The 16755-nt window shown below is 39.6% G+C and overlaps 1 protein-coding gene across 1 annotated transcript in view; it reads left to right on the forward strand.

Moving 5' to 3' along the window:
- EMC1 (ER membrane protein complex subunit 1) overlaps window positions 1-16755 on the forward strand; it is a 1424536-nt gene that overhangs the window by 325433 nt on the left and 1082348 nt on the right. Inside the window, exon 11 of the mRNA XM_044087063.1 lies at window positions 9976-10038. Coding sequence (XP_043942998.1) covers window positions 9976-10038 — 63 coding nt within the window. The remainder of the gene's footprint in view (window positions 1-9975; window positions 10039-16755) is intronic.

The raw sequence follows: 16755 nt of genomic DNA on the forward strand, positions 1-16755 counted from the left end.
CTATCTCTCTGGATGCTAATGTATTAATATTTATGTGGCTTTTTGTGTCATATTGATATCCTGATGCATTTCTTAGAAGAGCAGGTGATTCTGCAGTCTAATGAAAAGCCATCTCATGTCTTTTAAAACTTAGTAGTGAATGTGAGTGGTACATGTTCCAAACCGCTCTCGGCATAATGATCATTGCTACAGTACTTCATAACATGAATTGGATGTAGAAGTATAAAGATGCCAGTCAACAGGCCTGATCATTTTTAACCTTGAGTTCAGTAGAAGGCATATGAATTTAGTCTTATAATGTGTGTTCATTAGGAGGAGCTGGCTGTGAAGTGGAGGGCATCACTTTGTCTGCAGTTACAGATTTCTACTGCAGTATCTCTTCTGTTGGAGATCTTTCATCGTAGCAGGTTTTCCACATGCTTTGTGACAGCTTTGTAACAGTGCTTTTGCATGCTGACAATGAGCATGTACAATTTGCTGCATTTGTAACTGTTTCAAGTGTCCGTGGTGTTTATGCAGCTTGGATATTCAAAAGACTACTCTCCACATAGCTTGAAAACTCATCGTGTTTGGTTGATCTTTTCACTGATAGAGGATGGGTTCTAGCCTTATAATTCCACATCTGTGTGATGAAAATAAGCCATGTAGAAGGTGGATAATGAGGATGATTTAATCTGTGCTTACTGAGCTGGATAAATGAAAGCATATACTTAACGGCTGTACTTTACTGGGAGAGCTGGGAGCTTAGTGATGGAAATTTCAGCAGAGGATATGAACACAGATAAAGGTATTTCTAACTGAGCGACTACACTTGATGTTATGTTGTTGAAAGAGGAAGATCATCACATGTTTGAGGCATACTCTTAATTTTGATTGGGTTACCAGAGGGACAGCTTCTTTGACAGATTACCTAATTGTTTTTTTTTAGCAAAGATGTAGCTGGATGTATAAGTATAGTATGGTATTCGCAGCTGCAGTGCTTGTTTTAAGCTGTTAGACACTTTATATGTAAATGAAAAGAAAGACTTTTAGAATTAACAGCATCTAATGTGTTTAACTTTTGTTTCAGTCAAGTTACCCTTAAAGTGTATTTTTGGAGAAAAGGCATGAAGTATCACAATAAGCATTAATGTAAGTTTAGGACACAGCATACTGTGCAAGCAGACACAGTGGCCATAACGTGACTAGCCATGTGCAGCTTTAATCGGACAAACATTAAGGTTCAGGTTATCTTACAGATTAGTACCTCGCGGGCGGTACTGCGCAGCTTTGGGCGTGTCTGTCATGATTGGCAGTTTTGACTGACAGGTGTAGTTGTCAAGGCCAACATTGACATGCCCGCGACAGCTACTTCAAATGTGAAATGTGTTACCCAAAAGGAGTCTGCTTCTTGACAGTAACAGCGACTAAGCTATTTCCAATTTAACACTTTAAGGATTCTGCATCGGTATTGTAAAGTTAACAGTAAAAGCAAGTAAGCTGTTTTCAATTTAACACAAAAACAGCTTCATAAGATGAAGTACATATGCAGTGCTTTCTTGCAGTAAAAGCAAGAAAGCTATTTCCAATGCAATTCAATTCCCCAATGTAGAGTGGTTGCGGAGCTGGTAAATGTAAGAAGTTTTGACTGACAGCTGTAGTTGTCAACATGCCCGCGACAGCAACTTCAAATGTGAAATGTTTTACACTAAAGGAGTCTGCATCTTAACAGTAACACCGAGTAAGCTATTTTCAATTTAACAGAAAAGTATTTAGTGCTGCGACTTTAGAGCGATTTGTAGGAATGTTGTGGCACGACTAAGGAATCTTATTTATTTAAAAGATATGGGGCATACCGCGTAATGAGGATAATACTCATGTTGCAAATGTTCATACAAAGCAAAAGGTAAAGTAAATATCTACTTTTACACAATGTTGAGATGTCCCGGAGTTGGTATATTTAAGTAGGGGGATGCAGGGGGGCCTGCCCCCCTGCAAAACCATTTATAAACCTGTTTCGCGTTGTTTCTGTACAGTAATTATTATTAATTATTAGTAATTATATCGCGTAATGAGGATGATACTTATGTTAATATGGCGCAGCCCAGCCCGGGGGTGTGTCGGGGCGGGATTTGCTACTGCGCATCCTGCGAGGTACTAATTTGTAAGATAACCAAGGTTCATGCTTCCCTTTTCAAGCATTTAATGGTGCTTACTTCATGAACTGAGCTGGGACGTACATTGTAACCCTGGTATAAATTTGTTTTTACCCATCCAGTCATCAAGACTAGCCTTAATGGTAGCCAAAGTAGTATTTTGTTTGACCTATAGAGTTGACTTATTCCATAGGCTCGGAGTACTATGAGTTGAGACCTATCCCTCGAGAGAGTCTTGTTAAATTGTGGGTGTAGGTTCAGGACCATACTGCATGTGTTTGTAGGGCCATTGGTTAAATATCACTGCTTTTTTCATGGCTTGAAAAGTAAAACACTGGCCACTTCTTTTTCATAGTATTACAGTAACAAGTTTAAGTTGCAGTAAACATTTAGTTACAGTTCACTGGAGTACATTTAGTAGAGAGTGCCTGCAAGCTACTGAGAATAAAGACAGTTGTGCTGTTATATTGAGGGTAGTGGAATTAGTTGAAGGATTTAATGCCTTTAATTTCTTGGTTACAAATCTTTAGAGGCTCTCCATTAGAGAGATATCCTTGGATTTGTACATACCAAAGAGGGCACTGTGTTCAGAGATTGGTCTGATAACGGAAGAGTACAGTGGTCAGATGATTTCTTTTGATCTTGAAGATATTCACTTGGAAATTAACTGGGCCAGACAGAACAATTTTCGTGACTCTGGTGGTAGCTTGATGATCGAAAGAGAGAGTTAGCCACACAAGTGCCCAAGTCTCTTATCACCGTATCTGTCTGAGATGGAATAGCATTTATAACATATGAAAAAAGAGCAACTTTTCTGTTTATTCCTAAATGTTTGACGCCATTTTTGATACATCATATATGTCCATATTCCAGCCCCTGCTGGACTTATTTCGCATTGGTGAATGAGCAGGTAACAGTGCTCAGCTTGCAGTCATCAGCAAACTTGGGCAAGCACTCTTCTAGGATATTGCATTGAATGACTGCAAAATAAATGCCAAAGAGGAGAGGGCACATAATTGGTCCATGTAGCCCTTCACTAGTTACAGTTCTGCATTCAGTGAGGGAACCAGCAACTTTCACAACTTGGGATTTGTTGGCTAACCAGTTTGCAATTCAGAGGACAAGGTATAGTTTTAGATTAAGACTGTCTCATTTTTCCCTAATCCCAGCATGGGGAAGAGTGGCAAAAGCCTTGACCAGATTGATGTAAATAGTAAGCATGGAAGGACCAGTATTTAGAGCCACTGTAACCTTTTTCAGAGAAGTTTTAGGAAGACAGAACCTACCCTTCACAAAACCAGACTGATTGGAATCTAGGTAAGTTAAGGTGCCTATGCTTGCATTAAGCTTGTCAAATTTTACAGTAATATCTGCTTGAGGGATAGTGTCAAAAGTCTTGGCCTGGTGTGAGATAAGCAGTGTCCACAGAATAACCACTGTTTGCAGTCCCTGTAACCTTTTCACAGAAGCTTACTAGGTTCAGGAGACAGGATCTGCCCATCACAAAATCAAGCTGTTCAGGTTGTAGATCAGTTAAATTTGAATATGTCTGCATAAATTAGTTCTGCTATGATCTCTTCCATGGCTTTGCATATAAGGCTGATGGGACTGTAATAAGCCGGGTCTGTAGAGGGATCACCCTTATATAGGGAGGTCACAGCAGCTGCACTTCATGCATCAGGAACAAACCCTGTAAACAGGCTGATGTTAAACAGTTTAAGTAGAGGCTCAGGTAGTGCATACTTCACGCCAATGAGAATGCATCCTGGTTTGTTGTCCGGTCCCATGGAAGTACTATTTTTAGCCTTCTGCAGGAATTCTAACACTTGTACCAAGGCAGTTTCAGGGGAAGCTAAATTCTCAGCGGTAGTGGGAGGGAGCAATGTGGGTAGGAGAGTTAGTTAACACTAAATTTGTATGCTAATACTCTTACGGATGAGCTCAGTACATTTGAAGTTTTTCCTTAATATTATAAGTGAGGAAAGATTTGTAGTTTCCTTTGGAATCTGTAGCAACCTTAAGTTCATGTTTAATTTACATTTTCTGATGGTGTTTTAACGTTTCTTGATAGCATGTTTCAGTAGTCTGGAGGTAGGGAAATGGGTATTTCTTGCAAATGTTCATTATTTTCCTTATTTTGTTGCATACTTTATTAATACAGAAATTCCACCATTGAGTTTTATTTTGATTTTGCCATTGTTTTTAGGGTGGATGGGTACCAACTTTTCTATGCAACTGTTCAGCTGCTGGTAAAAGTCAGAGGTGAGTGCGTCAGCCCTATCATTTGCGTCCCTTTGCAAAGGATTTTTGGGTAGATCTAAAAGATGAAGTAGGTTTACCTTAGAGAAAATCCTAAAAATGTTCTCATTTGGTGGTTGGTTGGTACCACTAAGCCGGACAGAGGATGACTGATTTGTGGTCAGACTTGACCAAGGATGAGGAGATACTGGGTGGGGTGCAGGCAGGTGGTTAGGATGAGGTCAAGGATATTACAGCCTCTAGTGGGTAGTTTTACAGTTTACTCCAGTGCATTGGTATTTATGAAGTATAGGAAACACTGAGCATAACTGTTTTCTGAGATGTTAGTGTGACAATGAGTGCATGAGTAAATGAAGCCCTCCAGTAAGAAAGTATTTGGTTTGATATTTAATGTCTCATTGATTGATTGGGATCTGTAGCTAGCAGTGAAGTAATAACTGGATTTACTAAGGATGATTTGGATCTCAAGAAAGCACTAAGTTAGGGTTGTGGGTAATTTGATGTGAAATAATGGGGTTTATAACAAATATAGATACTGCCCCGCAGTTACCCAGTGGTTTGAAGGCATGATAAAACATTAAAAAAATAACAAGTTGGGCAGACATTTGAGCTCTCTGCGACAGTTGCTATTACAAAGTACAAATCCGGTAGTTAATTCTGGAATGAGATCCAAATTACCTGTGAGTCAGAGCATGTATTACTGGGATATAAACTGGCCAAACAGAGGTGAAGAAGCTAAAACAGTGGAGGAAAGCAAAATATCTGAAGTCATAGAAGGCAGCATACATTTATTTGCAAAAGAGCCCATTTCAAATGCTGAGATTTTTATAGTGATTTCTTTTCAGTCAACTATGATTGATAGTCTGGCAGATTACACAAAAGATTAGGGCTTTGACCAGCTGCTTTCTTCCACCTCCTTTTGCCTGCTGTCTGACTCCACAACTTAGTTAACCAGACAGTCCATCTAGGTCATGCCTGAAAAGAAACACTTGTGCCCAGTGGGCTTACCTGCTTAACAAATGTACAAAAGTAAAAAAATAAATGCATGCATGTACACATTTTGTGGAGGTAATGGTCAGACATTTAGATCAGTAGACTGAGTCGAAGTGAGTTAGAAAAAGACAGTCATCCTTTGTGATACACCTAATAAGAGGACTTCAAAGTTTGAAGATGGAAAAAGTTGTGCATTCTAACAAGAGAATAAAAATAACAAAAGTGCAACACGTTTAAGTGTGTTATTGAAACAATAGTTCTAGTTTTGAAACCTTTGTTGCTGCTGAGAAAGGCATCTTTAAAAAGGTCAAGAACCGTCCTGGACATGAAAAATGACAACGCAGTAATCTTTAAACAACCAGTGACTCTTGAATAAAATAGCTTTTGACATTGTAGTGTCACCATCCTTTATGAAGACCTTAACTCATTACAGCTTATTGAGGCCTGTAGGTGGTTCTAAAGTTACAGCCTATTGATGCCTTTAAGAGTCAAATATTGTTTGTTCATATATGCATTAATAATTTCAAAACCATACTGCATACAAGTTGTTTGAAGGTTTTATTTTGAATCTTGCACAATGGCAAATACAGCTATATTGACCTTTGTCTAGTGCAGATACAGATATTTAATATTATTTATAAACTATTTACTTGTACTTTACATTCTCGAACTACTGACAAAAACCCAAATAGCTTTTTCCACTACTGAGAACTGGATGCACCAAAATCATCTCTCTCTAAACTCTAATAAATCCAAAATTCTCTTCTCTCCCTCAGGGCTTGCTTGATTTGATAAAACAACATTCAAAATCATAACAAACAAAAAGTCAACCATAGAGGTGGTCCCATCTGCAAAACTCCTTCAAATTTGATATACACACAAACAACAAAAAGAAAAAAAACCCAAAAGCTAGGGTATGCTCTATAAGAAACAACTGCTTCTCCAACTCTGCTAGACATTCCTTAGCAACTACCTATCTTCTACCATCTCTACCAAATCTAAAACCTCTTCTCACCATTGTCTTTTCCTACAAACTCTGAACTGGCTAGAACTGAAAAATGCTAAACATCCAACTTCTGCCCACACCCCAAACAGATCTCTTAGATCCGAACACCAAAATGGCCATACACCCCAAACAGATCTCTTAGATCTAACACCAAAATTTAATCACCATCCACAACCCAATCGGAAATGGAACTCTCCTTCTTCTCTTAGAACAACATCTAACACTGAAGCCTTCAAAATCCAACTTTTCTCTTACTTATCCTCTAAACATAAGTGCACCTGCTTACATCCTACATAAATCTACATAAATTCCTTAAACCCTCTACATCCTTTCTCTTTACTCTACCCTAATACTATCTTCTTTTCTTCTCTTTTTCACTGCTTGATCAAACTATATTCTACTCATATGTAAATATTGTAAATAGCATGTAACCTTACACCTTCTTTTCATACAGTCAAACCTGCTACTTAAGGAAACTACTAAATCTATTGTATCTACCTTCCTGAATGATGTTTTTAGTATAGTATTTGCTTTTTACTAACTGTATTCAATGTAATGTTATTCCAAATGTATATATTTTATTACTATCTTTATACTATGTAACTTAGATTATATGATTTTTGCTTTTTTGGCTTTCTCCCGGCCTCCACTGAAAAAATGGTGTGTCTTTGGCAGTGGACTTCCCCGGTAATCAAACTGGAAATAAATAAATAAATAAATAAATAAATTGTATTGTCATTTTCATATTTCTCAGACTATCCCAACAATCAAGTGACACGGACAGAGCTGCCTAGCCTCATATGAAAGCTTACAGCTGTATACAGAAAATGCTGCTGCTGATAGATGTGTTGCTTGAGATATTGTAGGCTGTTTGTACGTTATATAGTTCATATTTATTCCTGGTTATTGTGGCTTATAAAATCTAGTTTGAAAATTAGCATTGAATAAATGCAGCCGCTCTAAAGATTACTTTGTGCTGAATAATTTGCCATTAACAGTTTTCTAGTAACATGGTTCTAAAGATGTGAATATTTGTTAGAACTAAGGCATTAACTTTATTCTGTAAAAGGCTTAGGCGACTCCCAGTGGGAGTTAGAGTGCAAACTGAAAAGAGCTCAATTGGAGGGAACAAGATGAGAGTCATTCTGAGAATGGCCTCCAGTTTTACAGAACATGACTACGGTAGGGAAGCAGAAAGCTTTCAAGAAACTGTCTCTGTTCAGTTTGGACATGCTTCTGAGGGGAGACTACAAAAACTGCTTTTTTTCTCAGGAAACAAGGAACCCAAATGCATTTCCATCTTGGAAAATGTTATGACAGTTTTGAGCTTGCCTGAAGTATAGCAGACCTAAGCCTAGGCCTCCTTGTTAATATGTTTCATGCCTTTAAGTATAATAAGATAGTCACTGCAGACTTGAATGACATTGAACTTTGCACCTGTTTATCAGTTTATACATTTCGGTGCCGAAAGCATTATGAATACAAAGAGATTGTTAGAAATGTATTCATTGATAGATAAGCATGGTCCACCTCTGAAGCTGTTCAGTCATAATTGTGCTGAATTCGGTGATGTAATAAGAGATGCAGCAGAAAACTTCAGTACTGAAACTGTAACTATGGTAGTTGTTAGTCCTTGTAGCATTGGGCTCCTAGAAAGGCACATACAATCGAGTATTAACAGAAATAATGTTAAAAGTAAAAGCTAGTAGTGGATGTCTGTGGGAAACGACATTAAATTGTGGTGGGATGGCACAGAATACTGCAGGTGTCTATGAATACTGTGTGTATCAGCTTGTACATGATCAGAATCCAGATCTCCCTTCTGTTTTGAATGATAACTTGTCTGTCCAAGAAGGGACACAAATAAATCCACTAGGACATCACCACCGTAACTGAAATAGTTTTAATATACTGAGCGCTTTCATCAAAACATTAATAAGACTTCGTCAGAGTAGAAAACAAAAACTGGCTGCATTATATAAAACCAACCCACCAGTAGAAAATGTAATAAGATCAGCATTCAGTTAAACACTAGTTAATTAATGAACTAAGGCAACACACTGTTGGCTATAAGCGTTTAACATTGTTATTAGTTTATATATACCTGTTCTACGCATGGAGTGTGTTGCCTTAATTCATTAATTGTTGAGTATTAACAATTAATTAAATTAGTCTTACTAACATTTTGACAAGTAGTGCTTAGTATATTAAAACTATTTCAGTTGCGATGGTGGCATCCTAGTGAATATATTAATTTATTTGCGTGTTACAGTTTTCTGTGTTGGTTCTTTGTTCTAGAAGGGACCTCAAGGAGCATGTCAGTGGAAAAACATGCACCAAGAAGAGCTGTATGTCCAGAGTTTTGAATGCACTAGAGAAAGAACTTCATACCACAAATAAACATTTTGAAGCGGGTAATGAGGTGCACTGCAGAACAGCTGACTGTGCAGAGTTAAAATGACCCAGAGTTGACATTATCCATGATGGAGCTGTGGTGTTTATGTAAGAGTGCATCATTCTAGATTTTGTAAAGACAGAATGTTAATGGAGAACCAGTACAATAATAAAAATAACAGTGATGAGGTAAGAAACTTAGCAGAAATTATACCATAAAACGTTAAGAAAGGGAAATAGAGATGAAACGGAACATTATTCTGTGGTGGATGCATATAACTTTACAAACCTTGTTGCAGAAAACGAGTATTATTTAGCCAATCATGGCATGTCTTATTACATATGTTATACTTTATGTATGTATTAATTACCTTTCTTATATCAGACTTATTATCTTTGATTTGATGATTTCAATATATACGTTTGGTTAGATGTAATTATTAGATAATCTTTTTTAAGTTGGGAATAATTAATAATATTATTATGATGATAATGTACATATGGCATGCATGTGTTTTTTAGATTGACTGAAAAGAGTTGTTTGCCAAAACATGTATATTGTTCGTTTTATTTTTTTTACCTTAGGTTAGTTTCAGAACAAGTATGTGCTATTTTTCTTCAGGGTGCTGGTACGTTGTTTTTTAGCACCCTTGTTTGTCATGGATAGGAGCAACATATAAATGTTCTACTCATCTGTGGGTTATTTGTACTTAAAATACAAGGGCTGAAAACTTCATGGGAATGCATAGGTAGGTTTATAATGATCCTATTGATTAGTGGCCTAATTAATAACTATGAACCTCAGGGTCACAAAGTGGACAAATGGAGGCTGAGGTCATCAAACCCTGGAATGCAGGAAACAGCTCATTAAAAGCTCATAGCCTTAATCCTTTCTGCAAACTGCATTTGTTGGCCAGGATAGTCCAACGGAACATTGCCAGTTTCCATTGGAAGCCCTGGAAGAAAAGCTCCAACAAATTATAACAGTAACAAGTTTGATATATTGCAGTAAATATTTAGTTACAGTTCACTGGAATACATTTAGCAGAGTGTCTCTGATAAGCATTACAGGTGATCTGATACTACAGTCTAGAAGAAAAAAGTCATTAATGGTACTAATACAGATTATGTGGTAGCATTGCTTTACATGTCTTGAGGTAAATTTGCTAATTTTGATCTTCCATTCAGGTAAAGACAAGTGGAACATCAGATGCACATGAAGGCAGTTCTCCTGAGGAAGCTGGATTATTGGTAAGAATCCTACACTTCAACATTTGTAAGTTTATGAGAGAGAATCTTTTAATCTCTCCTGCTGTAGAAATCAAGACAAAAGATGTGAGTCGCTGTATCAGCTTCATTTTTCCAATTTTATCCATTACATACCATATAGTACATTATATTATACTTAACAGATTACATTTTCAGCTGTGACCGTGCGATTCAGAATAAACCCGCGTAGTTCTGTGAAACTTGTTTTTCCTGCTTTAGATCTACTACTTTAAGATTTAGGGTATCGTACATCTGGAGTGCCTACATTTCCATGGATAGCAACGGATATATTTCCCTGTATTTTTGCTTCATGGGGATGGACTGATTTCCTTTTCTACTTGTAGGAAATACTTTACTTAGTAAAATCCCAAATTGCCTTCAGCTGTAAGTTGTTAATTGTAAGGCTTCAGTTAGAATTTGAGTTGGAATTACCTTAAAAAGCATCTCCAAGATGGACTGCATAACACTCAGTAATTGGGAGATAAACAGTAGAGGGGATATGTCAGGAACAAGCTTAAGGTAAAATTTACATCTCTCTCTTCCTCTTAACAGTAAATGTTTGCAAATTACACAGTGGAGTACTCTTACCTTTATGTGTCAGACACACACACTGTAGCTGTTTTAAGCCCAAAGCCAGAGATGACTTTCTTATTCACATAGTAATATGCTGATTTTAGGAATCAGTTGGTCTTCATAGTAAATTACAGAATTTTGTTTGCTTTGCTTAAGCCACAAATTTTCAAGTACAAGTGCTCTAGTGGAACACAAACTTTTCTTGCTGAAATGAAGAACTTGCATGTGGAGCAAAGAATGACTTCCTTCATCTGTCAATTTTTCGGACTAGGTCAGCCTTTCACAGACTAAATTAAAATAGAGTGAGAAGGTCACACAGAAAAAAACAATCAGTAACAACTAAATGAAAACTCCAGTCAAGCTAAAACTTCCACTGAGTGACCTCTCAATCCTCTTGTATCAGAGGCACATGGGATATATGCAAATGACCCTTATGAACATCAGGTGTTACAGCTATGTGGCGATTCTGAATGCCCATTACTTATTTCTTTTTAAGTCGTTTCAATAGACAATTTCAGGCCACTAAAGCCAAACCCCACTAGCTGTTGATATGCATATTTTGGCCTTGTTATGACCTCATCAGCATAGCACAAGTAGAGTATTTGACTAAACATAAGAAACACAGGGCTGTTATACCCAGCTGATGTCCATTACCATTAGGGTGATCACAAATTATCCCAGCTAACAAACTAAAACAGAGTGAGAAGGTTAACAAGGCCAAAATATGCATATCCACAGCTAGTAGGGTTTGGCTTTATTGGCCTGAAATTGTCAATTGAAACGACTTAAAAAGAAATAAGTCATGGGCATTCAGAATCGCCATATAGCTGAAACACTTGATATTCATAAGGGTCATTTGCATATATCCCATGTGCCTCTGATACAAGAGGTTTGAGACATCACTTAGTGGAAGTTCTAGCTTGGCTATACTAAATTAAAATGTAAAGTAGCTGCATGCATGCAGCATCAACCTGCAGTTTGACCGAGCTCTTTCAGTATGCACTCCATTGTCTTTCTTCTGCTACTGCCATGCCTTTTGCAAACATTACACCACATGCAGCTATGATTCAGAGTGTCAGTTATTACTTGGGTAAGTGCTATATCCAGTGAGAGTGGCATCACAGCAGCAGATGTTGTCAAACAGTAAAATACACCTTTATATATTTTTCTAGCAGAATGTGAACCAAAGCTGTGGTCTCTGCCTTTATTTCATACAAGATCACCAGTCTTTCCAAATTGTGCTTGTTTACTTATGATGTTATTTTCCTCCCGGTGGAGAGAAACATTATTCCTGTCTAGCCTTATTTGCAGTCTTAGAACAGTTATAGCAAGTTCATAATTTTTTGGGTCACATCCATTTAAATAAGGATAGGTTGTCTTAGATGTCCTTCTATTCATTGGCTACAGTATTCCATACATCTAGGATTCCCTGCCTTGGGTAGCCAGACATCTGGCTGGTATACAAAAGTCTTTGGTTGCTTTAAGGTATACTGTACATCACACATATGTTCTGCGCATAGCATAAGGCATAAAGGTGGCATCCGGACGTACCCTCCTCAGAACTTTTGTGGCCAGTCCGAACGCTTCTCTCGATCATTGGTCTGAATGCCTACATCCGGTTTGCTGTTTCCGAGCCATTGCAGATAAGTACCCCATTGAGGTTTCGCTTTTTCTTGTCTTTTGGTTGCTTCTGGGGTTTCATATCATCCAGGAAGGGTAAATGCCAGTACGGGAGACAAATTCCACTTAAAGACCATTACAGTGTTTATTTTGCCTAGGAGGTTCTCACGACCATAAGTCCTGTCCCATTTGTAAGGGTTTTGTACAGAAGACTCTGCATAGTCATCTTTCTTCCTTGGCATTTTATCTGGAGAATCAGTGACTAAGATTCTCATTAAGAATGCTATGGAAGGAACTTCCCACCCTGAGTATCAGCTGTCGGGTAAGAAAAAGGTTAAGAAATACAGACTGGAATCTTCCGCTGTCCAGCCTCCATTGCCCATTTCTCCTGAAGTGAATGAGAACCCAGAGGTTCACCTGTCTTTGCTGTCAGATTCCTCTACCACGACTGGGTTGGAGGCCGGATGGGATCCGGCTTTCAACACATCTGCTGAGACTTTGCATATGCTCATTTTGGATGCTCAGGGGGAACCACTGTTTATTATTTCCAAGGAGCCTAGGGGTGTTCGGCAGAATTTATTTAGGGAAGAAGTCCCTAGTACTATTATTAAATACCATCTTAGGTCAGAGCCTTCCAAGTTTTACAAGGCAGATGTACCATTAAAGAAAAAACAGAAAACTAATCATGTTTCTCCTACCCCTAGGGATCCACAGAGTGAGTAACAGGCCTTCACTCAGGCTTTGTTTAATGCTTTGATGGAATTGAAACTTCATCAGGGGGTTTCTGTTCCAGCTCCCCCACTCCACTTAAAAGGCCCAGGGAGCAGGATTCCTCTGAGCAGGAGTTGAATTCTAATGGGGAATCCCTTGCTTACTCTTCCCAAACTCCTCCTCCTGTGACTATGGGTCAGAGGAAGAGGAATCTACCAGTCCGGATACCCCCTTTGAAGAAATTTCTATTGGGAACACGATCTCCAGGATAATGGAATGTTTTAAGTGGGATTGTGCTCAGGTTTGTGAGATACATAAGAGGTACTGTGAGTTGCTGCAGATGGAGTCTACAAAACCTTCTGCTATTTGTCCTGTTTTGGCTGTTTTGTTGGATGTATTATCAAATGCCTCTAAAGCTCCTGATTTTCTGCCCCCTGCTCCCAAGAAGCCTGATAAGTTTTATAGGGTGCCTGAGGACTGTTAACTTTTTTGAACAGGTGTCCTGCTGCTGACCCCTCAGTGGTGTCATTAGCCTCTGACAAGCCCTCTGAGTTGCTTCTTTCACCAGGTTATTGCCTTCTGTTAAAGACAGCAAAACCATGGAAAGGCTAGGTAAGAAGGTTTGCACCTCGGCTAACTTGGCTTTTAGGGCTGTTAATTATTAGACCCATATGTCCGGGTATGTGTTGGCTCTCCTTTCTCAAGCTTGTCAGGTTATTTCTGGTCTCCCAGACTCTGAGGGTAAAACTTCTGCTCTTTCCCTGTTAGGGACTTCCTCACAGGTGGTTCGCATTCCATCAAGTGTAGTTATGATACAGCAGATAAAACCTGGACCCCCAGCTAAACCGGGAATATTCAGGAACTATTCTAAGGCTAACCTCCTGGTATTAAGTGAGAACCTGGCAAAATGTCAAGCCCCTATAAACCCTGAGAACACTTCTGCCTATGCAGAACTGTACACAGAAACCTTGTACAAGCATGTTAATAGCTGCAGAGAGGTAGCCGTACCCACCAGTAAGAAGTGCATAACTAACTCAAACAAGCCACACTGGAATCACAAAATCAATCGGATGTATAACAGGAGAGAAAATCATGGTAGAAATTAGGAGGTGCAGCACCCAGCAGGATAAAAGCACTCTCATTAAACTAAACAAATAACTCAGAGGACAAATAAAGTCTACCAAAGTCAAATTTGACATAAGTTTGGCTTCCTAAGCCAAGGACAACCACAAAGCATTCTTTAGCCATGTCTGCAACCTCAAAGGCAATATACAATTGTGTGCAGAGTTCATTGTAAATGGAGCCACCTGTACTGAGCCAGATGATGTAGCAAACCTCCTGGCTGACTATCAGCCCCAGCTTTACTCCTCTCTCCCCCTCAACCTTCCCTCAGAAAATATCGTCAAATATACCTCCCCCTAGTATCACTAGGGAACAGGTCCTTAATGCTGACTCAAAGGCCAAGAAGGCCATTCAAAGGGGATCCAGTGTCTGTCTGCCTGGGATGACATGCTTGACAAGCCAGCTGTATGAAGGACGGCTTGCACCTGTCACCCCTGGGATTCCGGATATTGGCTAAGGCTCTTGCCACCCCCATAGTGCCTTTTTTAGGCAAGGCTCAAATTCTAAACCTACCACCCTAGAAAACAAAAATGGGAAGAAATTGAGGGTAATGCTGCTCAATGCCAGAAGTCTAAATCTCAAAATGCACGCACTCGAGGCCCTTCTCAGTATGGAGAACATCGATGTCTGTGCTGTAACTGAAACCTGGTTCAAGGCTCCTGAGAGCACCCGGCACTATTAGGTTTTACCTCATACCATGCCCGCCCCAAAACCGGACCACTCCACAAAAGGAGGGTGTATCCATATTCATAAAGGATACTCACACCTCCAGGTTGGTGGCAACACATGAAGCTCGAAACCATCCAGGTGCAACTAACCATAGGCAAAACTGCTCTACAAATTGTAGCATGCTACAGGCCACCCTCTCAAACTCAGGAACCCACACAGCCTTCCTGAAGACACTGGAGGGTATAAATGTATCTCCAAACACCATCATATTGGGTGACTTCAACTACCGAATATAGACTGGGAACATTACTCAAGCCCTAACATTCTAGCGGTTCCTGGAGTTCATAAATTCAAATGCCATGGAACAGCTAGTTACTGTTCCCACGAGAGGACAAAATATACTAGATCTCATTGTCACAAACATGGGGACAAAAGTATATCCCTCATTGGTGAGATCTGATCATAAACTAATCTCACTGGAAATCCACATCCCCCACCCCAAACAAACACGACCATAGTGAAGAACTTCTCTAAAGCAAACTTCACACTACTCAAGACTGGTGTGGTATCCTTCAAGTCCCCTGAGTCAGAGGAAACCACAACCCAAGCTGGAAGCCCTTACAAATGCCTTCTATGAACACCTTCAGGACTGCATGGATCAGGCAATCCCAAATAAAACCAAGACTCTTTCCACAAAGGGCAAACGTCCAGTCTGGTGGACCCCAGCCATTAACAAACTTTACAATAAGAGGAGAAAGCTATTACATGATAGAACAAAATCCATAAAAGGGAAGTCACCCCTGATCATTATTAGTAAAAAAATACGAGCACTCATAAAATCAACTAAGGCCAATTTTGAGAGAAAAATTGCCATGGATTCAAAGGACAATCATAAGGCCTTTTTCAGCTATGTTAGGAACCTGGGTGGAAACTCACAGATATGCTCAGAATTAGTCCAAAATGATACAAAAATCACTGAACCCACAGACATTGCCAACATACTGGCAGACAGGTTCAGTGCAAACTTCACCCCTCTCCCCTAAAGGAGAGATAACTATCCCAGCCGAGTGTAGCCTCCCGGACATCTCAAATCGCAGGTGAAAGCTGCTCTCTCTAAAGCTAAAAACACAGCATCAATGGGACGGATGGTGTCCGAGCTAAATGAGGAATTAAACCCACATAAGGCAGCTGTTTAATCTCAGCCTTACCACAGGATACGTGCTCAAGTGGTGGACGGCAGCTGTGGTCCCACTCCACAAAGGTGGCCTCACGGATCCTGGTAATTTAACAAGTCTAGTCTGCAAAGCTATGGAGAGGATCATAATGGAGCTCATAAACAAAGATATAGGGGACTTGCAGACATTGGACCCGACCCAGTTTGGCTTTGTCAAGGGAAGATCATGCCTTTTGAACTTGGTCGACTTCTTGAAATAGTCACCAAGGCCATTGATGAGGGAAAGGCAGTCCATACAGCCTACCTTGACCTTGTTTCCACACAATACCCCACTCGGGTATTGTAGAAAAACTACCAGCTTAAATGTAAACCCATATGTCACAAGATGGGTTGCAAACTGGCTTAAGGACAGAACCCACAGGGTTAGAGTTGCTGGCGCTGTGTCAGACTCCAAGCCGGTCACAAGTGGTGTCCCACAGGTATTGTTTGGCATCTACTTCTCAGAAGTACAGGCCAACATGGGAGGACTTTGGCTGACAAAGTTTGCAGATGACTGCAAACTGGCCATAGTGGAAAGTGCATCGGACACGGATATCCTTCAGAAGGGACCACGGAAACAGATAGCTGGTGCCAGAGCCATGGCCTGAAGTTAAACACCAAAAATGTATAGTCAAAAAACAAGGTAACCCCAAGCTACCATATAGGTGGAAATCCACTAAGCACAGAAGAGGTTATCAGGGACCTGGGGACCCAGGTTGACAGTGGCCTTTCTTTTGACACTCACATTGCTAAAGTGGTTAGAAAGACCTTCTACATTGCCCACCTGATCA

This window comes from Protopterus annectens, chromosome 1.part1 (assembly GCF_019279795.1).
Source record: "Protopterus annectens isolate FY-2018-M chromosome 1.part1, PAN1.0, whole genome shotgun sequence".
Taxonomy (NCBI): Eukaryota; Metazoa; Chordata; order Ceratodontiformes; family Protopteridae; genus Protopterus; species Protopterus annectens.